At 39.5% G+C, this 25,506-nt stretch overlaps 1 protein-coding gene across 3 annotated transcripts in view; it reads left to right on the forward strand.

Moving 5' to 3' along the window:
- Positions 1–15,483, forward strand: part of CALCR (calcitonin receptor) — a 158,039-nt gene extending 142,556 nt beyond the window's left edge. For all 3 annotated transcript variants that reach the window (XM_050314687.1, XM_050314702.1, XM_050314695.1), the window contains 2 exons: positions 7,757–7,798; positions 13,520–15,483. In XM_050314687.1, coding sequence (XP_050170644.1) covers positions 7,757–7,798; positions 13,520–13,741 — 264 coding nt within the window. In that variant the 3' untranslated portion in view covers positions 13,742–15,483. The remainder of the gene's footprint in view (positions 1–7,756; positions 7,799–13,519) is intronic.
- Positions 15,484–25,506: the final 10,023 nt, after the last annotated feature.

Raw genomic sequence — 25,506 nt, forward strand, 5'->3', positions numbered from 1 at the left:
ATATCCAGTCCTTTATTAACTAGGAAAGGCAGATTTTCAATGCATTTGTGAATCGTGGTCAGCGTGGGTGAATATCATGATCTACTTCTGGTTTCCTTCCATATGGAAGCTAAATGTAGAAATTATTTTAATGCTGTATAAAAAGACAGCTTAAAAAAATCAGTGGTACTTTTTCCATAAATGAAGGGATAAATAATGCTATCAAAACCTATGCATCCTGCCAGATTGTATTTTCTGCTTATTGCCCTTATCCCTTCAAAACTGTGGGTGTGCCTGCTACTGCATGCATAGAATAACTGCAATTATAGGTCTGTTTTTGAAATGTATGTCATCTTATGTTACAGTTCTGCTTTTAAGGAATGAGAGTCTGTTTCTTTTATTGTTACTTTACTGTCACTTCTTCTTAGGCAAGAGCTGTAAAGGAATATCTCCAAACTAGTTTTCTGGTGACACGTTATTTGCTTACAGTTTTAGCAAGTTAGAATAAGATAGGGTGTTACAATAATCACTTTACTCTTAAAATAGCTTTCAGATCCGGTGAGGTTGTTGGAAAATTGCAAAACCAATTATAATTGTCTTAATTATCAATTCTAATTGTGATCATTATGCACTAGAAAGTCACCAGACTGAGGTTAAAATGGAAGCTGTACTGATGAAGGGGATTGGGTGAGGGAGGGATCCAAGGTGACAAAGTTTCATGTCTGATGGGGTCCTTCTGCTCTCACAGAAGAGCTCTTGGTACCTCTGCAGTATAACCTCACTGTGCTTCCTGCCAAAATGTGACCTTTCAGGAGGGCTGTGCAGTTGTCCTGATAACTGCAACTGATTATGACACTCCCTTTTCCACTTTGAGTGGATTTCTAATTATATTCTAAAATAAACTTTCTTAATCCTTCCCCAACCATTTCTTGTATGCATATTTAAGATAGCCAGCTACATAATCACTCCTCTGGTGCTCATTTTCTACTAGGACTGATTATGTAATTAGCAGATATTGTATCATTTTTTGTAGGGGCTGTATTTCCCTGCTAGCTGTTGTGCTTTCATAAACCACAGCACAGCCTGCCTCTCCAGAAACTAACAGTAGTCTATTAGCTTTTGCACCTCATAGCATGTCAGTCATACACAAGCAGGCATCACAGGCGCAATTATGAAGTTTTTTGGTGGAAATTTCAATATATTCTCCATTTCTGCACTGATTAAATGAGTAATTTTTATACCTTTTATAGAACAGAATTAGAGACCATCTTTCTTTAAAGCATGTTTCTGCTTTAAGTGAGTGTGAAGGTTTGATATGCTAGTTATGTAGTTCATGTACACAGAAATGGTGCAAACAATCACTGCAGTTTATTGTAAAACTCAGAGGACTGGAGATGAGAAAAAATTTGTTCACAAAAGAAACCATGTAATGGTATTTCTTTCAGAGAATGGTTTCTCAGTAGAAAAACAACACATCAAGGTGTCACATGCTTGGTTTCCTCTGCTGAAATCACTTTTGAATAACAGAAACCAGCCTGGTTTTGAATTGTCCTGCTCTTTTTGTGATACTGTCATCAATGCTCACCATATGGTTTTTTTTCAAATATGCCTGTACAAGCAGTTCACAAACACTGTATGTCTACTGTATGTCTCTCACATAGACCAGATTCTTCTTAACAGATTTGTAGAGCAGATATGTAAATGATAAAAAAATTGAAAACTGGCTTTTGTACTGCAAATATGAATGTATGTACTTTTCCAGCCCAGCCAGCCAACCTCTCATGGATCTTGTAAGAGTAGCGATTAGTATCTCTTCTCACCATCACCAGTATCAGCTCTTCCTTCTCCAGAATACTGAAGATAGCATCAGGCAAAAGATATTCCAACCCTTATGTTATGGTTTAACCCCAGCCAGCAACTCAGCCCCACAGAGCCTCTCACTCACTGCGCATAATGGGATGGAGGAGAGATTTGGAAGGGTAAAAGTGGGAAAACTCGAGGGTTGAGGTAAAGACAGTTTAATAGTAAAGCAGAAGCCATGTACTCAAACAAAGCAAAACCCAGAATTCAGTTACAGCCTCCCATGCTGAACACTCCCAAGTGTTCAGCAATCTCCAGGAAAGCACAGTTCCATCACTCGTAACAGTTACTTGAGACAACAAATTCCATCACTCCAAATATCCCCCTCTTTCTTTTTCTTATGCTTTGTATGCTGAGCATGACATCATATGATCTGGGATATCCCTTGGATCAGCTGAGGTCAGTTGTCCTGGCTGCATCCCCTACCAGCTCCTTGAGCACTCCCAGCCCACTCAGTGGTGGGATGGAATGAAAAGCAGCAAAGGCCTTGACTCAGTGCTGATAATTCAGGGATGCTTTAGCTATTGCTGAGCAGTGCTTGCACAGTTTCCACTACACATCCAAAGCAGAGCTCTATACTAGCTACTATGAAGAAAATTAACTCTACCCCACACAAAACCAGCAAACCTTAATTGGAATGGCATGGGTGGATTGGGGTGCTGTAGGTGCATCGGTGAACACACAGCTGGCTTATTAAACAGAGCTCCTAAATTAAGCATCACAAAGCGAACATTTGCACTCCAGAAGAGCCAATGAGTTCCCTTTAAGAAGAGATTTACCTTTAAAAGCCTGTTAGGTGATGCTGAAAGCACATGAAAGATGAAAATTTCCTCAGGGTATAAAGCATTAGGATACAGGATGTGCGGGCTCCTTGCACACCTCTGGCATGAAAACACATCTGTAAAAAGCCTGAAAAGCCCCATCCTTCTACCCAGTGAAGATGAAATGGTGCACCTGGGCAAAGAGAGTGCCTCCTTTGAAGGAGTGGAGCAGCAACAGCCCCCTGTCCTGCACTCAGCTCTCCATTCCAAAATAGAGCAAGAGATGTGGCTTGTGCCTGGCACCCTGGCAGGGCCTCCTGCACCTCTGCTACCCCTGGGGCTGCTACTGCCGCTTCCTTCACCCTGGAAACTACTGAAAATCTTTTGAAAGTCCCAGGCTGCAAAGAGATTGGGGTGCTGTGCTTCTGACAGAGGTTCTGCTACTAATGACAATTATCCCAGCTTCTGATTTCTGATATCAGTCCATGGCAAAGGCCTCTCAAGGAAAAGTGAAGAACAGAAAAATTTAATAACTCTATGATGCATCCGTTAATCCCATTTATAGACACATTCCTCCCCAGATGCTCTCAAAACAAGCCCAGGGATTAACAAACCTCTGCTTGCAAGCTCCCTCCATCATTTGTCCCATTTTACTGCATTCTGTCTCCAACACCTTCAAGATGTGGTTGTAGAGGCTGCCAGGTTACATAACATGGCACTTTCACTGGGTCAGAATAGAGCCATAGAGGTCTGTGAGGGAGCAGTGGAGGAACAGCCCCCAAACCAACAGCAGTACACAAGCACTTGAAGTTACTCTTCTTATCAATACCTTGCTGACTGTAGCCCTAAACGTACAAGTATTCCTCTAATGAGAAATTAAATTGCTATTCAGCATAAGGCCTTGAGTTTTATTGGCAAATGAAAAGTTTTTATCTGTTAAAGGGAGAATAATCAAAGTTCTCTTTCTCTGCAAGTAAGATCCCTTCTGTGCCACTGAGCAGCTTCCGAGCAGCAACTCAGGACCGCAGTACCCGCACTGCCAGGCAGGACAATGCAGTTCATAAAGGTCTGATCTGGTACAAGGGTGCTTTGAATCTTTTAGGCATGGGTTTGGACCATATATATATCCCCACTGCCTTCAACTTTTAAATTTTACTTTTTATGCAGCTTTATGCAGAACAAAATTAACCCATTTAACAGCAGCTTCGTAAAAATAGTGAGATATTTGAATGTGTTTCAGAAGGTATTCATTCCATCTGTTTCTCAGTTTAAAGGAAATAAATATCCTCTGTGATGCCACACCAGACAGAAATACTTTCTCCTTCTGTGCAAAGTTAAGGTTATAGGATTGCTTTTGACAACATAAGTGGGAGGTTTTTATTTCCTTTCTTTTTTTTCTCTTTGCATTATTAGTAATTTCAAAACTTTTTAAAATTTTGGGCCAATAAAAGTTGGGGGAAATATTTTTTTGAAAGCTGGATATTATAAAGTGCCATTTTTCTATGAAAAATTAATGCACAAAATTACAGTAATGAAGTCTCCAGTAGAAAACAGTAGAAGAAGCAAAGCATGAGCTTGGGTTGATGAGATGTCTCTATTATTTTGCAGCAGGTGGGTTGTCATCTTCAGCCCTCTCATGACAATCACCCCACCTCAGTAGCAGTAGAAACTGCACAGACACATTCCTCACTTAGCTTTTCTTTTCTTCACCTAACATAAATGAACAATTCATAACCCAGTCATTTACCTCAGAGATGCTGGTGCTGTGGATGAAGATGGTGAGGAACACTGTCGTTTTTCTCAAAGCTTTTTATCTTCAGTGAAATCAGAGAGATGGGAATGGAATCACACTTCTATGAAGAACCTTGGCCATGCTTTTTTATTTTTTTCCTATCTATTCAGATCCAAAAGTGACAAATGAATGGATGTTGACCAAAGTCCACACAGGGAATTAAAAACTGATTATTTTTATTATTACCATCTGTACAATTCCATGTGCCATCATCTTCTACCATCAGTAGTAAATATATCATCCCACTAAAGCCTAAACAGTATCATAGTGTGTAATTAATTAGGGCAGAAACTAAGGACATGGTCAGGAATAGGAGGAATAAATATGCCTGTATATGCTTTCTTGGTTTTATGGAGACATAAGATAGAATTAAAAAAGTAAGAGGTACCAGAAACCTATGTAAATTTGCAGTATCTGCGTAGGTCTTTTTTGTTTGTTTCTTTTCAACCTGAGCAAATTACTGGGACTTCTTTTCAGGACACTCATGTCTTCTAGGACAGAGAGATACAAATTAAATACCTGTCAAGGAAAGAATGTTCTTGGACCAGTACAGGCACTTAAAAACAGAGAAAAACTCACTACTGACACTCACAATGTCAATAAGGTACATGAAGGTCTGAGAGCTGCTGAATCTGGACAGCCCCTAAGGCATGATTCAGCCAAAAGCCACATTCATCTATTCTTCACATAGTTTCAGAAATAAAGAATTTCAGAAGTCATTAAAGGCCTTAATCTCAAGTTACATATATTTTTCATTTCTGCTTTCAGTACCACAGCCAAAGTTATCTTGCTGGGAGCAGACAATACATCACAGGTCAGTTTAACAACTCCACGCAGTGTCAGAGAGATACAGTTGACCTAGAGATCTCATCCTCAGCAAGAATTGCACCCTGAGCAGAAACCAGCAGTAGTTAGAGAGAATATGGAAGACATATGTCAAAGAGATATGAGAAATAACTCATGGTCCTTAAATGAAATAATTAACCTACATCCAGTCTGTAACATGTTTTAATAGATCCACTCTAGAACTATGGTCATCCCAAGTCCTCCTGGCTCCAAAGAGACAAAGCTGGTGTCTGCTACTGATATCTCTGTAGTTTTACAGCTGAAAATAACAATAGTCCTCTGAACTATGGGTAAAACTTTATGTATGAAATGAAAGAATAGAAATAGAAATAGAAACAATAGAAATATTGATGGCAGAGCCCAGAGGGCTGTGGCAGGTGGAAGAAGAGCAGTGAAACATATATGGGACAAACTGGAGAAGGCAATTTCTTCAACCAGAACATGTACAATATGCAGGTTTCAAAATAACAAAGGAGCCAGGTGTACTTTCAGTTCCCTCTAAACTAGAAGAGCAACTGAAGGGGATATAGAGCATCACCACAGCTTCCTCTTTAGCTCTTCTGTCAGAAATTATCTGGAAAAGACACTAGTTAATGGAACTACACTCTCGGACAGAAGAAAAGTAGAGTAGAGTAGGATGTATCAGAGGGATTCAAATACCATACAGGAAGTGAAATGGAAAATGGCTTCACTTCAATAGTTCGGGATCAGTTTCTGTCTTTAGGTGAACTGCAGTTCCCAAATTCCCCCTAAATACTCTCACTGAAGAACATACTCAGAAAAAATTCCTCCACTTCATTCTCTCTCTTGCTGTCTTTTGTATCTGCCATGCCTCCTGTGGACTGTCCATTGAGCATCCCTGCTCCCAGAGGAGATCATTTGCCATTGTGGCTGACTGCTGTTAGTAAAAACATTTAGCATAATAGCAAGACCTTCTTGAACCATGAACTATGCAGTTCAACAGCAGGTGTTTTGCAAGTCTGTGCACATCACTACAGTGCACACAGGATGAAGAGCATCAGTGCAGGGCAGCAGAAAGTGATGCATTTGCTCCCCTTGCAAAAATTTTCATTTAGGGATGTCTGGTCTTACAAAGTCCTGCTTTAGAGGAGTAAGGTTTTGGTGCTTCTCAGCCCAAAGTTTATAGACAAACTGATGTGCATTGCTTATTGTCTGCTGGGATTTGAGTTTTTGAGAAAGTGTTTTGTCAAAAGTGAAAAAAACCTTTCTCACTATATCTACCCTTCGTCCTTCTTCTACATGCTTTTCTATGTTGATATTTGAAGTTATGTGAAATTATAAATTCTACATCAGGAAAATCTATTTTAGTAAAATAGTTGTCAAAATTGAGGTGGTCAGCACATGTTCAAACCAGCATGTATATCTTTAATATATAAGCATTTTGTTAAAACAGTTATTGCTTATCCTATGTTTCTGGTCCAAAATATACATTTGAGATTCCAAGGCATTTTACAAAGCATTAGCTACAATTTAACTGGTAATAAGTTAAATGAAGGTTCTATAAAAAAGATAGAGCTGTAAAGCTCTTCAAAGCAGCCTTTGGGAACACAAGCTGCATTGCAGTTTTCCCCTCAATTTCACAAACTACCATACGTTTAGCTTATAATAACTGCTTTAAGTAATTTAAAATGAAGGCATTTGGCTCCCAGTGATGCTATGTAATTCTATTTTAATAGGAGTGAGAGCAGTTAGGACATGGAGCAGTGTAGCTACATAATCTTGAATGGCAGACTCTCTGTGCAAGAATTTTGTCTCTTAATAATTTCATGCTTTCTCATCTCATACTCCTGCTTTGGCCCTGTCTAATCTTGTAGCAGTGGTAAAATGTTATCTGAACAACTGCAGTGATGATTAAATTAATTTAAAGCTATTTAGGACCAAGCTATGATCTGCAGTCTCTTTTTTTTTTTTTTTCTGTTCCCTTCCTTGTAACTCATCTACTGTGTGGGTTTTTTTCCTTTTTCTGACCACTTATGCTTGTTTTCACATCCTCTTTGTCCATTGTGATACCCAACATACAAGTTCACTTACGCTGACATACAATTCAATTTATAGCCTTCCTGGCACAACTGAATTCTCCATGGCTGACACTGCTAACTGGATATCTGCTCTCTGAAGAGTCAGTGGCAGCATATAGGACACAATTCCTCTGTCATCTCTTCAGAAAAAAGTGTCAGTGTGATTCTCATCTGTAAGCAAAATATCACTCTATCTTACAAATTATTTAATTTTCCTTCTCTACATCTCTTATATATAAATAACTTGATAGACAAAACAGATAATCTATAAATGCTAATAATACATTCGAAAATGGTAAAATAGGATGAAAAGATAAAAATCCCTTTAATAACATAACTGTGAAAGATGAGGGGTGTCTGTGATAGCAGAGGAAGCAGACTAATGTTTTTATTTTGTATCCATCAAGTCCAAATTTCCAAATTGCACTAAAGAATTTTACATATTCTGATTCCTAAACTCTTATTTTCCTTTCTCTTAGGGCTTACTTGTGGCTACAATATTCTGCTTCTTCAATGGTGAGGTAAGTATGTGAAATACAGAAAATGAGCAGAACTTGAAAAATGGTCACTCTGTTGTTCATTAATGGAGGTGTGAAGCTTGTCACACCACAAGCTACACAAAGCTGCTTTTACTCTGTAGACAAGCAGCTGTGTGTGTTTTTGAAAGCTCTGTGCAGAGTGTGACTTGAATATCTCTGAGCAGATGAATCAGGTGTATTACCATTACAAAGCAGATGGCACCTAATGAGGTACAGGCATGAGACTCTCCCCTGCCATCTGCAGTTTGATATGGAGGTCTAAGTAAAGGTGAAAAATGCTCTGCTCCTCTTCCTGCCTGAGAGCAGTGGGAAGGACTGCAATAAGCAGTGGAGACCTTCAGGAGTCTGTCCTGGGGAACCCAGTGCTGCTTTCAGACCCAGAGCCACAGCAGAGGCCATCCCTGGTAGCACTACCAGAGCTGGAGGAGTGCAATTACTTTCACTCCTTTGAGGATTAGCACTGGCCTTTTTACAGTCAATGTTTCTTATGTAGTAATTGAGAAATAAAAGCCCTTGAGGCGAAAATCTCTCCCATTCTCTTACAACTAAAACATATATATGTATATGTACCTGCTGTGGCTTTTAGGTCCACTTCACTATGGTTTTTTTGTTTTATTTTGTTTTGTTTTTTACAAAAAAATAGCAGGTAAGAACCTGACAACTATTTAAATTCCTACAGCAAGCCATTGTTCAAAGATGGTTGGCAAAAAAATGCTTTTTCAATACACTGGGAGCATTCAAGTGTAGCAAAATAAAACACCATATATCTTAGCAAAGCTAGGAATTCCATTAAAAAAATAATTTTCAAACCAGAGCAGATGAATTGGACACAGAATAAACTTCGTGATGCTAAAGCTCAGTATGTCAACCAAGAGAGATATTTGTGCTTCTGTTTATCCCTGTATATTATTAGAAAGTAGCATATTCCAAGTAATGATGTGACCATACTGATGTTTTGATAGAGACTTGAAGCAAATTACATTATTGATAAGATGCTACGGGCTGCTTTGATAACTTTCAGGATAGCAGAGAATATTAAACTCTGCCACCACTTGTCAACATCTTATGTCTGGCTCCCTGTGTAAATGTACAGCGAAACTCACGGGTAGACAAGGTGAGAGACCTCCCCTGTAGTTCTGTGGCATGGCTTCTCAGGAGACATGAAAGAGAACGGCAAAATGCGAGCAACTACTGACCCCAGAACCTAAAATGAAATGGGAGCTGTAAAGATTGTGCTACAGAAGTTCACAGTTTCATGCATCCAACTAAACAAAGCTGAAGAGATGTACAACTCTTTTCCTATCACATTTCTGTCCCCAGGATCTGCAGGCTACTATCATCTTTCTCCTTCTCCCTTACTGTCATCACTTGCTGGTACAGTCCAGTCTCCATGCTCTGGAAACACAGAAAAACTTTTGATTCTCCCTGGTAGGGGGAACCTGGCGTGAAGAAAGTAGAGAACAGTCAGGCAGTTTTTAGAGCATCCTCTCCCTGTAGGAATAACTGCATAGCTATGTACAAGCAGTGCTCCACTGTGTCTTCACTGACCTCCAAACAAAGTTTTGCCCCCCAAAATCCTGGTCTTGACCATCACATTCTTCATTCTCCCCATCATCACCTTCTGGTTTTTATTCAGATTAAATTTTTTAGAACAAATTTTCTTATTGTTTTATAGCTTTGTTGTAAAAGGTTGTTTACTCCATAGTTCTCCAACTCTAATGAGAACACATGGATTTGTGTCTAAATTAAAGGCTGTAACAATGCTAAAAAAGAGGAAAGGCGGCAAAAAAAGGCACTGAAAAGATGAAGCATCTTAAAAGCTGTTTATTTCTTAGTTTCATCAGCTAGTTCTAATTCCAAAGTACTTTTGGCAATGCTACAGTGTCAGATGAGCATATTCACCTTTACAACTCCAGGAATACAATTCTCAAGTTATGCAATAATGAATATATCTGAAGCATCAGCTTGCCAATATGTATGGTTAATGATTCCTTGGTGGAGCAGCTGATCAGAAACATGGACAAGTGTCAGGCAGTAAGAACAAATGACCATGAGGATTCAGGTTTCCCAGACATGTTGAGAGTGATTTTATTGGTGCTTCAGTACTTTTCAACATTACACCCATTTTCAAAATCATATCTGTTTCAAGAGTTGTTCATGGCAATTCTCAATGGCAGGAATTTGGAGAAATCCTCTCATTGTTTTCTTATAGGAAATTTCATTTACTAGAAAAAAAGGGAAGCTTTCTTTAGAATTTCCCATTAAGATGAGCAGAGTCTCAATGATGACACCTCTCTAAGACAGACTCAAGACAGTTTGGTGCTACTTGCATCAGCACATTTCCAATAAACATCAAGTGAAGTTTATGCACTAGAGTAGCTAGGCTGGACTTTGCCAGGAGAGGATGAAAGGATTGTGATCACCTTCCTCCCATTTTATTCCTGCAGTTACACGATCTGTAGATATATAAGGCACAAAATCTGTAGAAGAGCAGTAACAGACTAATGCTGAGCTGATATTATATCCTTCCCAAGGGAGCGCTGATCTGAGTTGGGCCAAGTGAACTCGGCTGACTCCCCCCATTCTTGTTGTGTGCAGTAGAATAGAGACCAAAGCCACAGTCTGGTCTTTTATCATGATAGAAGATTGTTTCCAAGCTGCTGCATATATCTGCTGCCATAGAGGTCAAAATTAGTTCTCATAAGAAAACTCAGGGTGGGGCAAGGAGATTAATTTTAGTGCTACAAAAAGCCTGTATAATCTGGGATTTACTTTTTGCTACTGGAGTTTAACTTCAAGACTGAAACACATGAAACTTAGCCAGGACAAACAATGCTAAACTCAGAACCACCTGACAGTGTTTAACAGTGCATCATTGCCTACTGCCTCACCAACCTCACTTTAGTTCCATGAGCCCATCTATAGAAAGAAATGTAAAAATAGTAATAAGAAACTGTACTGATGCCTTCATTCATGTGGAAGAACACATAAACAAGAGATTTGTTTAGGACTTTTAAAATGACAGATGTTCTTGTGCATTTTCATATAAAATCTTTGTATCTGGCAGAACTGTAGTTTCTCTGTCCAACAACAACAGTACTGCACAGATGATTCAAGGTCTCTGCAATAGGCTGCTCACCAGACCACATTTTCAAGCCTGGGAATGCTTCTAGGCTGCAAGGCTGGACAACAAAATGGAAAGTCATTTTGGGAAAAACAGCCATGTATCTTACGTGTCAGTGAGGCATGAATGGCTATTGAAGAACAGAAAAATCTTTAAAGTCTGGAATATCAGGGTAAATAAACTCAGGTTCTTCAATGTTTTAGCTTTTACTTTCTTCCATCTGTTATCACAGCAGAAAGCATGGCAGGCACTGCCCTGCACCTCCTGTCCCCAGGCACCTCCTCAGTCATTAATATATCGTGGCTGTGCATGTGACTTTCAGTAATGCTGCTTATGTCTTTAAAATTCATGCCTGAATGGTTTTGGTTGGCACTGAGTTATGATCATCTGAGATCCTTGGAATCATAGCAGAAGTCTAGATTAACAGGTTTTGCTCAAGTGCAGCAGCTTGTACGATCCATTATCCATTTTGCGGACGGATCCTTTCACAGGCAAATGGTTCATCAGAGAACAAAAACACAGCTGCTTTGACCTTGTGCTCTCACTTCTCTGTAGAGCCTTTTAAACTTATATAATGGTACTTCTAATCGTGGGCTGAACATGGGATGTGCCTGTTCTCTCCCTGACCATACATACAATTTAAGCATCACTCCTTTCTAAGAAAAAAATCATAAGCTCCTCACGACAGGCTTTGTAAGACTCAGGGACATTGTTCTTCCCTCTTCAGTTAACCATGCTAGCATCTCCAGACCTGTGATTGTCCTGGTAGCCTGTCATATTCCAGTTCAGCTGAAGGCAGTTCGGGAGCTTATCAGGAACTCATCACCTGCACAGTAGCTCTCCCCATGAAAGAGTGATCAAAGCCTCAGGGTCTGTGCAGGGGCCAGGGGAAGGGGGCGAGGGGAGGAACAGAGAGGCTCTAAGAGCATGTTTTTACTGTCTTTTTACTAAAGATGCTGAGATTAATCTGAATAGATGAAGTGCAAACACGGTCAACACGGGGCAGACGAGAAGGCCAGAAGTTCACAATGGCTGGTGGTGGTGTTGGAGAGCTGGCTGCAGGCAGAGCTGCTCTGCACAGGCATGGTTATGTCTAGCCAAGCCACTACCCCAGAGTGATATGGGGAAAGTCACTGTCTTAGTACTTCTGAAGACTTCTTCCAGTCCCTCCCCATACCTTCTGGGGCGACTAAGCTACAATATTCATACTGTAACATCAAAAGGCAATTTTAAAGTGACTAAACTCTTTATAGATTTTACCTCGTGTGTAATATTTCTGTATCAAGTACTAAAACTGCATTACTGTTTCAACCAGTTACTCTTTCTCACTAATAAGCTTTGGTGATGGTGTGATATAAAACATTACTGCATGCAGCCATTTCACTTTAATTCTCAATATTGGTGCAGTAAACTTTGCTCACATCCCCTGTAATTAAAGTGCCATTGTTACCATAGGCCTTTCCCATGCTCAATATCTAATTAATCTGCATTCAGCCATTTGTTTTCTTTATGTGTTAGGAGAAAGTAAATAGCAATACAGTCTCCAGATGACAAACAGTGCTCACCTAGGCAGGAGCACAGAAACTCCAGGATTCCTGTCATCACAGTGCCTCACCTGCACTTGTCTTCCTCTGGAGAAGGGAGTCACTTACACCAGATTATTACATCAAATTGCTCCTATTCTCACATTGTGTTTGGAATCACTGATCTAAACAAAAAAATAAAACATTTTCCCACTTCCTGCTCGTATCTCAGCATTATCAAGAGCCAGCATGCCCTGAACATGCATCCGGAGAAGGGCTTCATTTTCCCTGGCAGGACTCAGTAGCTTAAATTATATCTTATTTTCATGCATAACATCACTATTGATGTAAAAACTGAATAAAAAATTTTGTTCCTAGCAGATGAATAATCAAAGGTTGAAATCCTCTACCATGCAGCAGGCTATGACCAATGCTATATTTTGCAAGAACAGAACCTGTTCTTAGCTTACCAGGACAAAATCTCTGTTTAGCCATACTAATCCTCCAACTCTTTCTTTCTACAAATTAGTCCTGACAAGCTCTAGAAGTACTTACACTTCGACATTCATGGCCAGTTTTACTCAAGACTAAGTTTCTTCAGATATCACAATGTATTAGGCATTCCAAGGGCAAGAATCCAATTGCAGCATCAGATGGGTTTTAATCCCCATTCCTTCTTCCTCTTCCCTCTTCTACCATGGCATCCTACTATGTTCCCATGTAGCAATCTGTTCCACATTTATAGGATGAACTGACTTATACCTTCTCTTCACAAGCAGCAACAACTGCAGAAGCTCATTGCTGCCATAGGGTTGACAGAGAAAGAGTTAAGGCCAAGAGCTGAACAACTGCTTCTGGAGAAGACAGGAGGAGCGAGGCAGACTGAATCTGATAGAATCAGACCTAGAGCTTTTCCTTTTCCTTTTGTTTTCCTTTCCTTTTCCTTTTCCCTTCTCTCCTGTCCTCTCCCCTCCCTTTCCCTTTTCTTATTTTAAAAGTTCTACAGCTTCAGGGATTTCTATCATGCCTCACTCTAAGCGTGTGTTTCTTTAACAGGTCCAGGGAGCTTTGAAGAGGCAATGGACACAGTACAAAACCCAGTGGGGCCAAAGGCGCCGCGAGCACTGTTCCACACGATCTACCTCCTACACGGCAACATCCATCTCAGAGGTCCCTGTTTACCTCTATCATCACGATTCCAACAGTGAACAGCTAAATGGAAGATACGCAGAGGACTCTGAACTCGTTGCATTAAAGTCTGGAGAGACATCTACCTAGCTCAGCACCAGCCATTGCAAACACATTGTTTCATGTTCTGCCTGTGAACAAAGTGGGGAGAAGGGTGGGAGTGTGGAAATCCAGGATGCTGTGTCAGAGTGCAGGCCCAGGTGGAAGGACACATCATATTCAAACCACATCAGCCTCTGACAGCAATGGTGTGAGGAAGTCTGATGCAGACCTGGAAACAGTATTTCTTCCTGTGCTCTGCAGCAGGGAGTGAACATGGACCTGCCCACCAGGCCATGTAATCTCCACATCTCCTGACACCAGCCGTATAAAGTGACCATCCAACATTAGTAACAACCCCAGGTAGCCCATAGCAAATAGGAAAGAAAGAACCAGTATGTGGCAATTGGAAAATTTCAGCACTTTTTGTTTTCTCTACTTTTAACACTAGTTTTTAAACTACCAACTTTCACAATACGTAACTAATTTAGAGTCCTTTATTTTTCCCTTTTAATGAGATTAATGACTGCTTAAAAGATTTTGCACACTGCGAGACAAATCAAATACATGAGCAACAGAAAGTCCCTCCAAAGTATTGAAATCCTGATGATTTCCAAAGGATGGCCCAAAATGTTACCAAACCCAAAGGATACCCATAATATTATGATTCCATTAGCAGGTGCATAAAGCAAATGAAGGTGAAATAGTCATTGCATACCAAGATCTCAAACATCCTCAGAGAAACAGATCAGTTCTTCAGGTTGCATCACACAAACCCTGGAGGTATCTCAAAACAGTTTTTGTTTAACAATAAAGAGAGTTCAAGAATGTTTATTTATAGGAAAAATTGTCACTCTATTACTTTGCCCAGAAACTCACCATTAAGGCACAATTTTTTGTGACATTTAATTGGAAATTAGTTTTATTTAATGGACATTCTGAGATTAATGCTAGATGAATGCTTGTCTCTGTTATAAAATTGTGATCATGACAGTAAAGGTAAAGATGCCATGTAAGAAATGAGAAACTAATGTCTTGGCACAGGATGCATCTATTTTTAGAATCTTGTTTCTCTCCTGAGTCCCTAATCATTAGATAGTCCTGTCAAAAACCTTGATAACCTGAAATTAGCAGATAAATCCCTGCTGACTTCAATGCAATTGAATGCAATGCCTTGGAGGGAAGAGGGTTGCTCCATTTTTGCCACCAGCACACACACGCAGCCTCTGTGGACCACCAACACTGCTCAGTGTGAGGAGTGAGCTGCATGGAACGAGAGAGCGGAGCTGGGGAACAAGAACAAACTGTCTTGCAAAATCACATGGTTAATCCCATGGAACACTTACAAGAAAATACCTTCATGTATATTTTGTTCAAACTACATACCTATTTTTCAGACTTCAAGGAATACGAAGACGGTTATTTTTTCAGACCACAGTATTTCTATCATTGTTATTTCTGTTTTCACCAGTGAACAGTAAGAACTGGAGGAGTCAGTTGTTAAAGGCAATGAAGTCGCTCTGCTATGAACGCTGATATTTCTGAACTGCTCTGGGACACACCACACTTCCCGGGAGCACTCCAGAAGGCATTCCTGGTTTCTAAAGATACAAATGAGCTGATTGTAAAAGAAGTGTGCATAATATTGAGAGTTTAATAATGAACATGTTGGTTTTAATGATGTACATGTTTACAACTTGTAGGTGCAAGTTGTTTCCCAGTCTGTTATGTTCATGTGGATGTACAAAATGGAAACGCTTTGCCATTATAATGATTGTGTTCTTTCTTCACTATTACGAGTTTCTTGCTTTGTTTAGTAGGGTGCTCTGAAAAGTCAGGATCTGAGGTTTAGGGTCTCGACTGGAGCTTCAGTGTGGTTGCGTCAGTCTTTGTGGAAGCTTTGGTTTCAGTGGAGGGATGATGATTTGCAGCTGCTGAAAATTTGGTACGTACTGAGTTTAGGGTTGTCATCACCCTTGGGCTTTGTAGGAAAGGCTGAGTTTTGGAGGTATTTACTAAGCAATTTCAAATCAAAATACTTTCCGATGGGAAATGCTATTTTCCTCATCTCCAGGTGGTTTGAAATGTTGTCATTGCACTCATAAGGTACATTTCATTCTCTGCTTTATAAATAGTACCATACACTAGTGACAGTAATATTAGGAATGCTGATACAACCTCAGTAATTACAATTATGACAGTAGGGTGGTTTGACTCCAATACATTTCAAAAGAACAGCAGAAATAAATAATTAAAGTATCAATTTATCAAAAAGTAGGGAAGGAGCTGACAGTTGAATCCATGGATGCAAAGTGTATTTTAAGAGGAAAACAGTCTTACATTAATCACCTCTGCAGTATCTGTTTCCTCCCAAATACCGCACCACACCCAACACATGAAAACCCAGTTTACTGAACATTTGCTCCAGCAGAAGGCTTTGAGTCTTTTCTTTGTCTGAGCAAATAAATCTATCAGGGAGATGCTGGTTGTTATTCTTTACAGGGTACAGAAACACAGCACAAATTAAAAGATTTGTTGTGGCACGGGATGTCAAAAGTAAGACATGATTTTTATTTGATTTACTTAATAAATGTATTTTAACTAAAATAAAGCAGCAACAGAGGTAGAAGAGACAATTTTATCTGTGTTAAAATTCTTAGCAATAATGCTACCTTAATTAAAACATTACAGAGTGCTCATCTAGCAAAACAACCATGCAAATACGGTGAATTTCTGTCCTCCCATCCTTTGCTAGTCTCAATAAATAAAATCTGAGCAGATTTTCAAAGATACAAATCCGAAATGCTAACAATGTGAAGGTACCTACATTTCCACTGCTTGGAATTTTAAAATTTTGATGGGTCTTCGTGAAGCTAAATATGCACAGTTATTTGATTACTGCTCAAAACTATCAGGATTTGTGACCTAAAAACATTTGTATTGATACAGTACTTGATCCCAAGCCAATGAGATTCTGCAGTGTGTGAAACATGCCCTGTCTGCCCTCTGCTAGCATAGAAGACCTGAGCCCAGCCTGTGAAATTTGGATCCACTGCTGTGGATCCAGTGCTGCCACATGGAGAGGGTAAAAAAAAGTCATGGGCCAGCAGTGAGGGAAAGTCAGACCCCCAGCTTGGCATACCTCAGGAGGAAGAACGTGATCAGCTCCCTAGTCAAGTATTTAGTGACATTTAAGTCCCTGGCAAGCCCTGAGATTTAGAATGGTGCCAGAAATCACACCAATGCTTTGACACCTGTAGTTCTGTGCCAGCTGTAGTAATTAAGGTACCTGTAATATTTAAGTTCAAAGTACCCTTTTCGTGACCTGCAGATGTTTCTGTGCAGTATAGAATTTTTCATATGCTTCCAGATGGATCCTGAATCTATATTTAAACATCTTTTATTGAATATTCAGAGCATCATTGAGAAAATAAAGTAATTCTCAGCATCTCAAATACGGATCAGTATATCCCTCTCATCCTAATGAAGGAGAGCTGTTTTAACCAGTCAAATCAGGTGGTGAGAAGGTTACCATTACTAAGCATGTCATAATAATGCTGGAGAAGAAAGCAGCATGGTAAGATGACTAACAGGGATGTTATATATGAGTCTCATGAAACACAAATTGCCACAGACAGCATTGGGGATGATTAAGGCCTGGTTCACTTGCGCTGGCAGAGGGATCATTTAGATGGCCTGCCAAATTCCTGTCAAAACTTATTTTCTATGATTCTATAGCAGCAGAGATGGGCATTGTGCTCTGCTGTAACAAGAAGGTACTTACCTCTCATTAAATGCCATTTAAGATTTTCTTTATAACCCAATTTCAGGACCTCCCAAGCCTTCTTTAAAAGAAAAAGAAACTAACTATCTTCAGTCAATTTTTAAAGGACGTCGTATGCCTGCACTGATTTTAATAATCTGGTCCCTCTTCTCTCAACATAAGCAAAGGCAGCTTTGAGAAGTTACCGCACCACAGGAGGTTATTTTGTGTAATGTGCAAAGTGCAGTTGTGTGACTACATGGAACTCCCCCATTCCCAAGTGCTAGTGATGTTGGTTTGCCTAACATGGTCAAATAGATACTGATCCTTCCCTCATCTGCTCTGCATTTCTTTCCACCTCAGTATCGCCGCCATAAGAAGTGTTTACTTCCCGATCTGTGCATCCTACACATTTTCATCAGAAACATTTTTCCTTTACAGTTTGCATCTACTACCCACTGGAATTATGGAAATGGTAGGTGCAGATATAAAACTAAATTAAGGATAAAAGTCTGAGCATGCTGATCAAGTATCTTTAGAAGCAGAGTAATATTATCTTTCTATTTTTGACAGAATGCAATCCTGTCATTTGAAGAAAAGAGAAAAAAAGATCTTAAGAAGTCGAATCTTAGATAAAAGGCACAAAAAAGCAACCATTTGGAAATTCTAGATAGGATACATAGATACATGCATATGAATTATTACATATTATATACTTACAATGAATTTTTATAAGAACTGTGCTCAGGTAGAAAGTAACCCATCATCCCCCCAAAATGCACAAAGCTGAAGCCACAAGTGGAAGAGACTGTGGGTCAGAGAAGGTATGCAGCCTCCCTTAACTACCTTAATGCTTTCTGAGGACCCCATGGGTCCACTGCCATAGCAGATGTGTTCATGATGGGAATGACTGGGCCAAGAGATGTTGGCTACACTGCATTTCTCAGCTTGCTACACCAACACTGAGCTGATGAAAAGGGCTGACTGGGAGGTGAGCAGGAATAATGTCTTTCTCAGCTGCATGTCTGCTCTCCAACAGGTAACCTCATTTATCTCACCAGCATAAGACCCACTGTTGTGGAAAAGACTGACATTAGATCAAGCAGTTCCTTGGTACTGAAAATCTTTTATTTCGTTTTAACCTGGGTAATGCAGCAGTAATTCTCCCTGACTTCAGCAATGTGGCTAAGGACAGGATTTCTCCCTCTCTGATTTTAGAGTTTATCTAAATACCTAGCAAACTCTGAAAATACTTGGTGTAATACAGTCTCACCATCATATTTAACATCAAGATCCCAGTTTCATCTGTATTATGCTACATACAGACTGTTTAAGGTGACAAGATGCTATTTTTATATTTTTGTGGGGGATTTTTGAGAAATGTTTGATGTCTACTAGCACCATGTTTATATGTGCTACATGTATTGGACAAACTTTACAAGTTACTTGGCCATTAACATATATTTTCATTGTTATAGGTAAAGAGATAAATAGTTTCTTGTGTTAAATGCTTAGCATATAACAGCTTCCAGAAGATCAAAATAAAGAGAATGAAAAAGGCTCTTGGAGTCCATGCTGACCACATAGAAAAACCTGAGAGATGGATGAAACCCTTTGTATCCTACTCTCCTCTCTTACCTCCTAGTTATTTCTTTAGTTTTGAGCAAACAAGATCAAAGTGTCTCAATCCAGATGGTGGCACAAAGCCGATGAGAACCATGTTATCTGGATAGGTTTTTCTGGGAGATGATTGGTACACAAGGAGAGTACCACTCTTCCCACTGACCACTGCAGTGTGTGTGTGCAAGCAAGATTTTAATGAATAAACCCTCTAGGTATATATACCATCACAATCAACCCCTGAGAAGAAGTGGGAGAGACTTCTGCACAATCTAAAAAATCTGTGAAATAAGGTCCATGAAGAAAGAGGCTGTATCTCAGGTTCAGAGACAGCATCACCAGTATATGCTTCCACAGGGAAAAAAGTTGCATAAAATAGCTGCCCATAATGAGTGTCGCTCTATAATAATGTTCAGAGCCCATATTCTGCTTGCTGGAGATTGTGTGGGCAGGTTTATCAAGTTCAGGCCCAGAACAAATGAAGAGGAAACAGCTTAAGATAAGGTTTTTCTTATTGAATTATATTATACGACAGGTTTCTTTCTGTTATGAGCTCTTTTATTGTCTTTAAGTTTATAGCAAATATTTAACTCCAAAGGACCGAACCACCATGCTTATGATTGGCTCTGTGGTAGCAGAGGGGAGATGCCTCTCTGGGGAGGCTGCAGCTTTGACATGGCAGAAGTTCAAAGTCTTCACAGAAATTATGATGCAAGTGTATCCAACACAAAGTAACATATAGTTTGAAAGGAGGGATTGGAAGGATTTTTCATTTTATTCGTGTGCAGTAAAATTTCTTCCTTATGGCAGACATCTTGGGAAGTCAGAGTCAATGAGAAAGTGGAAGGACAACAGGTCACTCCAGATGTGCCATCATCTGCACAGGCACTGCCATATACATGATGAATAGTTCATCATGACTTCTCAAGTTTTGGTAAATGCCAGAAATACCCAAAAAAAACAGGTCATATTTGTCCATCCTAACTATAGTCCATGTAGAAGTCCTTGGTATCAGTTTTTCAGATTCACCACGAGCAAAGGTCTCTATTTTTCAGCCATTTGTTTTACATTACACAAGTACTAACACTCCTGAGTGCAGAGTGGTGCATCAGTTACCAACCAGTTACCAATGCATGTCAGCAAAAGAAATTAATGCAATCAGGACAGAGAAACAAAATGAATACATTTTATGCTAGACATATTTAGTCTTTGTAAATTAGCAACACACTTTCAGTAATCAAAACATATACAAAAAAATCTGGGTATAATTTAAACTATTCCATGTGTATATAAAAGTTTGCATTTGTTTTTTGGGGTTTTTTGTAATTCATATCTAGATAGAATAGTATTATATGTACATGGCAGGAAAGTTTTATGCAATTAATTTTTGTTGGGTGATGCTTGAAATGCATGGTTCACAAAAAGGAAAAGGCTTGAAAATGTAGGATGACTTCCCATGTTGGCAAATCTGATGTACAGATATAAGCCAAAAATTCATTGTTCATGATTGATACAAATGAAAACACAATTAGAATTGAATTATCCCTGAGTTTGATATAAGCCAAGAAATTCATTGTCTACTTTAGTACTTACTGCATAACATGTTTTTATGCCATAAAAATACACGGATAATTTTCTACAGCAGATGTATGTTTCTGATTGGAAACCAATTGTTCTGTTGCTCTGTGCTGTACATAAGCTGAACCTTGCTGTAAGTGTAGAAAATCTTCTTACAAAGAAATACTGACCGAAGACGTGAGTGAAATCTCAACCTTACTGAAATCAAAAGCATCATCTGCTTGAGATCTGTGGGAACAAGGATTTCATCCTTTACAGATCCTGTTTTATTAGCCTTAGTGGCTGTGGATGGATCAGGAAGGGGATGTTTGGTACTGCCCCTGTAACACCCATGTCCCCCACAGGGACAGCAAACATGGGGGGCTGCTGTTGCCTTTTCAGGTCATTCCCCCAAAGACTGGGGGAGGTTGATCAGAGAGCAATGCTGGAGGAAACAATGCAGGAGTTAAGCCTTGCTCTGACATTTCCCATTGCAGCAGATGCAGGAACACAGAGCCCTGGAGAGGGTTTTCAGATACCCTGGAAAGTTTGATGTGCTCTTGCCCTGGCGGGATCCATGCTGACAATGGGTGCCAGGCAATCACCCTTTCTTAATTTATGGTTTGCACAGGAGCACTTTAGATGCAATTTCTTTGGTATAGAACTGAGCATTCGGGAAATTTTGACTTTGTGAGAGGCTGATTTTAATTTAATAAATGAACACCGAACCACTGGTTCTTAAACAGTTGAATAACCCTCACACCATTAAGAGCTTTCTTTAAGTCTCTGACAGCTATGAGCTAGTAGCACAATAGCATTAAGGGCACAGAACTACATGTTAAAATCAAGAAAAAAATTGTGGTTAAGGCACTGGACTGCATGGACTTGGCAAACTTAGGTTTGGGTCATGTCCCTACCACAGACTTACTGTGTGGTCCTGAGAAAATGATTGCCACTAAAACTTCCACTGACAGATTTAGGCTCTAACACCCAAAATTTAGACTTTTACTCCAAACATGTTTTCGTTGGTAAAAATTCCCAACCTGTCAGACCATTTTATTGTAGACTGACAACAGTAGACTTGTATTGTAGACATCTAAGCTGTCTCTAAGTCCAAAGTTCCCACAGTGTCCAGTGGGGAAAAGCTGTCCCTTCCTCCCTGCAAACAGTGAATTCCTCAGTGATCGGTCTGGCTCTCTGCTCTCTGATAGGAATTTTTTTACCAAAAATTTTTTGTACCAAAATTTTTTACTTTGCAGTAGTGTTCAGCCATGAGCACTAATGAATTCTTTAAAATATTTAAAACATTTTAAAGAATCAGAAGGAAAAATGTTCAACAACCGCTTCTGAGAAAGCCCTGTCTTAGGGAACTTTCTAGCATGCTGTGATACAGGGACTACATACATGCATATATTTAAAAATTCACATATAATGCAAAATACCTACATAGACTCTACATCTGTAGCTCCAGTTATCTGACTGAAGTGTTGCTGGGCAGGAAGAGGATTCAGATCCTACACTTGATGAAAGGTGACTATTAGGCTGAGGCACAGCTGGTGTGCAGAAAGGCCTAAATGTATTACACGAGTTTTTAAATGTCCACATCTGAAGCTGAACCCTTCACCAAGAATGAGACCCGTCTACATATAAATGTTTAAAAAAATTAATTAGCGTATTAAATGCACGCAATACATACAGTATTATCTTCAGTCTTCGCTAGCAACCTTTTTATGTTCTTTTTCTGTGTTTCTGCTGTAAAATTGCCTCTCTCTGGTCAAGAAGACAACACTGAAAATCACTGTGCATGCCACCGGTGGCAAAGTTACTGAGAAAGTTAAAATCTCCTTTGTGTCACCTGATAAACACACCTCTGTTGGTACAAGGGCAAAATGGGCACGGGCAAGGCATTCCTGCACTGTGTGTGAATGTCACCATCTCTCAGAAAGAAGAAGCCCAAGAGGCCTTTCCCAGATTGGTTCACTCACATTCAAAAATATCAGCTCCTCAGCAGACTCCAGTTTTGGCAGAGGTGTTTGGCAACCTTCCAGGAGAGCCCTGCTTCAGATGCAATGTTTCACATTAGATGAAGCATCACCAATGAGCATCATACTCAAATAACAGTAGGCAATTTTACCTGCATGGGGCACCTTGGTGTTCAAATGCCTCCTAAGAATATTTTCATTCAGCCAAGGTGCAAAGCCTTTCAGTGGCACCTCCCAAATCTGGTTGCATTTGCTATTCTGCTCAGTGAATTGAAAAGGTGCTCAGGAGAGGCTTGAGCATTACTATGCATCAGGTTTCTTGGGCTGGCAAATGTACTTCACAGGTATATGTTTTTCTGGAACCTTCTGCACCTAAACATTATCTGCAGAAAAGTAGGGGGAATTTTTTTTTTTTTTCATATTCTTTGGACAAATTGCAAGACTGATGTACTTCTGTTAGCAGTTACCTGTCTTAGAAATAGAAAGTCTTCCTCATTTGAGGGAGAGATGGCCCCAGAGGGTCCTGAGTGTCTGTCTTGGGAGGTATTTTAAGGACAATAGACAAACAAACTCAGAACTGATAGAGCTGTTGTCTTTGATAATATTGTGATAACAAACAATTGCTTGCTAACAATATTCCATTTTCAGTGGGAAAACTCTCTTCCAAGCTTCAACTATTTACTTGTCTTCTGGAGGGCTGCTTATTTCTTCTGGCAATAAAGCACTCATAACATTGCCCATGAAAATAGACTTCATCCTTATGGATATTTTTCCATAATACTGCTAGTAGTTCAGATTTGAAATGCAGAAAAAGGGTGTGTGTCCATGCAGTTTAAAGGCAACAGCCAAAGATGATTGCTTCATTTCCAAATTGAAAACCACTCTGCTTCACAGAATTTTTTTACATTTCTCTGCTGTTTTCAGATATTGCTCTGAGATTCTTCTGCGGTGCAAGACATTAGTGACTTTCACAACCGGTTTTTGAGTGTGAGTGGATTTTGTAATGGCCAAAAAAACCCAAAACACCAGCTCATATGGATTTCAAGGACATAGGTAAGAGATGGTTTGTATTCACTCTGTGTGACTGAGAGATGTAGGATGGGCATGAAACCTGTTACATGTTACAGCGACAAAGAAAGCCTGGCTATGCAAAGGTGTTTTAGTACCATGAATTTCTAAAATTCATTTAAGGATGGGTTCAAGTTTAGAAAATTGTCCCCCAGGCTCTGTTAGGTCAAATATCTGTACTTTTATTTGTTCTGCAAAGTATCTCACAATTTAACAATTTCATAAGGCACAGCATGGAAAAGGTTATGCCAGAGTAATAAACTCCAACACAAATCTGACCCTTAATGGTGTAGAAGCAGGGCAGTGAATATTTCTGCAAGTCTAAAATTAACCCTCCAAACAATCTGCCATAGCCAGAAGGATTCCTAATACATCAGTACCTCTACTGTGACTACAGCCATTGCCCTCTGCCCCCAAACAGCCATTTTATTTCTCCTAAAAGCACAAACTCTTCCTTGTCATGAAAACCTTGAAAAATTCCCACTGCCTTCATACTGGAAAGCCTTCATCCTTTTGCCACTCTTATGGCAACATGAAATAAATGGGACATTCTAGCTCTGATGGAAAGTGCTGTTTTGTCCTTTGCTGGCAAGAACCAGAGCAGTAGAAGTCTTGTTTAATCTTCATCAGCTTCCTTTGGGTTTGGAGTCCATCTCCACCGCTTGTGTGTTAGTTGTGAGAGATTCAGAATAGAGGCAGACTAAGAGCAAGTTTCCTGCACTTTTTTATTTTCTCAAAACCAGAATGTATTGGATGCAGCATCTTGGAAAATACATCTGAAATCAACAGAGTTGTGCTATTTTTGTTGCACTTCAAAAAACACAGCTCATTGGACTTCTTGGGAAGCGTATCTGAGTAAATAGTAAAGCCAAGTTTCAGTGTGGTCAAATTAGAAGCAGCTGCAACATTAAACTTTAATTTCCAAGACAGAAACCACAATAAGCAAAATACAGTGTTACAGTTGATACTAAGAAGAAAGTGGGATTAAAAAGGAACCATGGTCAAATATGGGAGTAGAATATAGATGTTTTAGTTGCATTTTTGTACAGAACTTAAAATGCAAAATTCATAACGCAATCCCACTTTGGACATTTTTTCTTACAGCATAATTTTTCCTCTCTTCATCTCTATCTCTCAAACAACTGTCATTGTCATCCTAATTCAACTGACTGGTTTCAAAATGTCAAGATTTCCTGAGACCATGCACATGAGTAGGGTCATCTCACTTCTTGGATTCCTTGCTAAGAGCATATTCTTATTTGTTTCATTTTTTTCGCCCTGACATTGTGAAATAAGGCATAGACAGTGGAGGAACTGTGTCTTCCTGTTGACTTGGTTCTGGTTTCAGGTTTTCACAGCTCTCAGGAGAGATTTCGTTGGGGAGGTTTGGTTGTTATTTCTTCACTGGTGATGATTCTGGTCTCACACAGCCATAGGGCAAAATTTCAAAAATGAAAAGTTTCCCTCACTGTACAAACAACACAGATTAGAGTGACTGGGGGAAAAAAGAAATCATTTAAAACAAAAAAAAAAATTGTTGGGGGTGTATATTAAATTCCTGCGAGCTACAAGGAATTTTTCTTTGGAGATGGTACAAGATCCTTTAATTACAGCACCACAAAACAAGAAAGAAACTCTATTGCAAAGAACTTTTCTAGCTTTTCTAGCTCTAAAATGTGTATTGTGGGGTACACGTTATAAGGTTACTTTCTTTCTTAGGCTTGTCAGGGTCTCACAAAAGGAGCACCAACACCACTTTACTTTATGATGCACAGCCCATGCAAAAGTCATAATCAATCTGTGTGAAGCTGAGAAAACCTCACTGA

Source organism: Myiozetetes cayanensis, unplaced genomic scaffold, assembly GCF_022539395.1.
Source record: "Myiozetetes cayanensis isolate MyiCay16 unplaced genomic scaffold, myiCay2020 scf1, whole genome shotgun sequence".
Taxonomy (NCBI): Eukaryota; Metazoa; Chordata; class Aves; order Passeriformes; family Tyrannidae; genus Myiozetetes; species Myiozetetes cayanensis.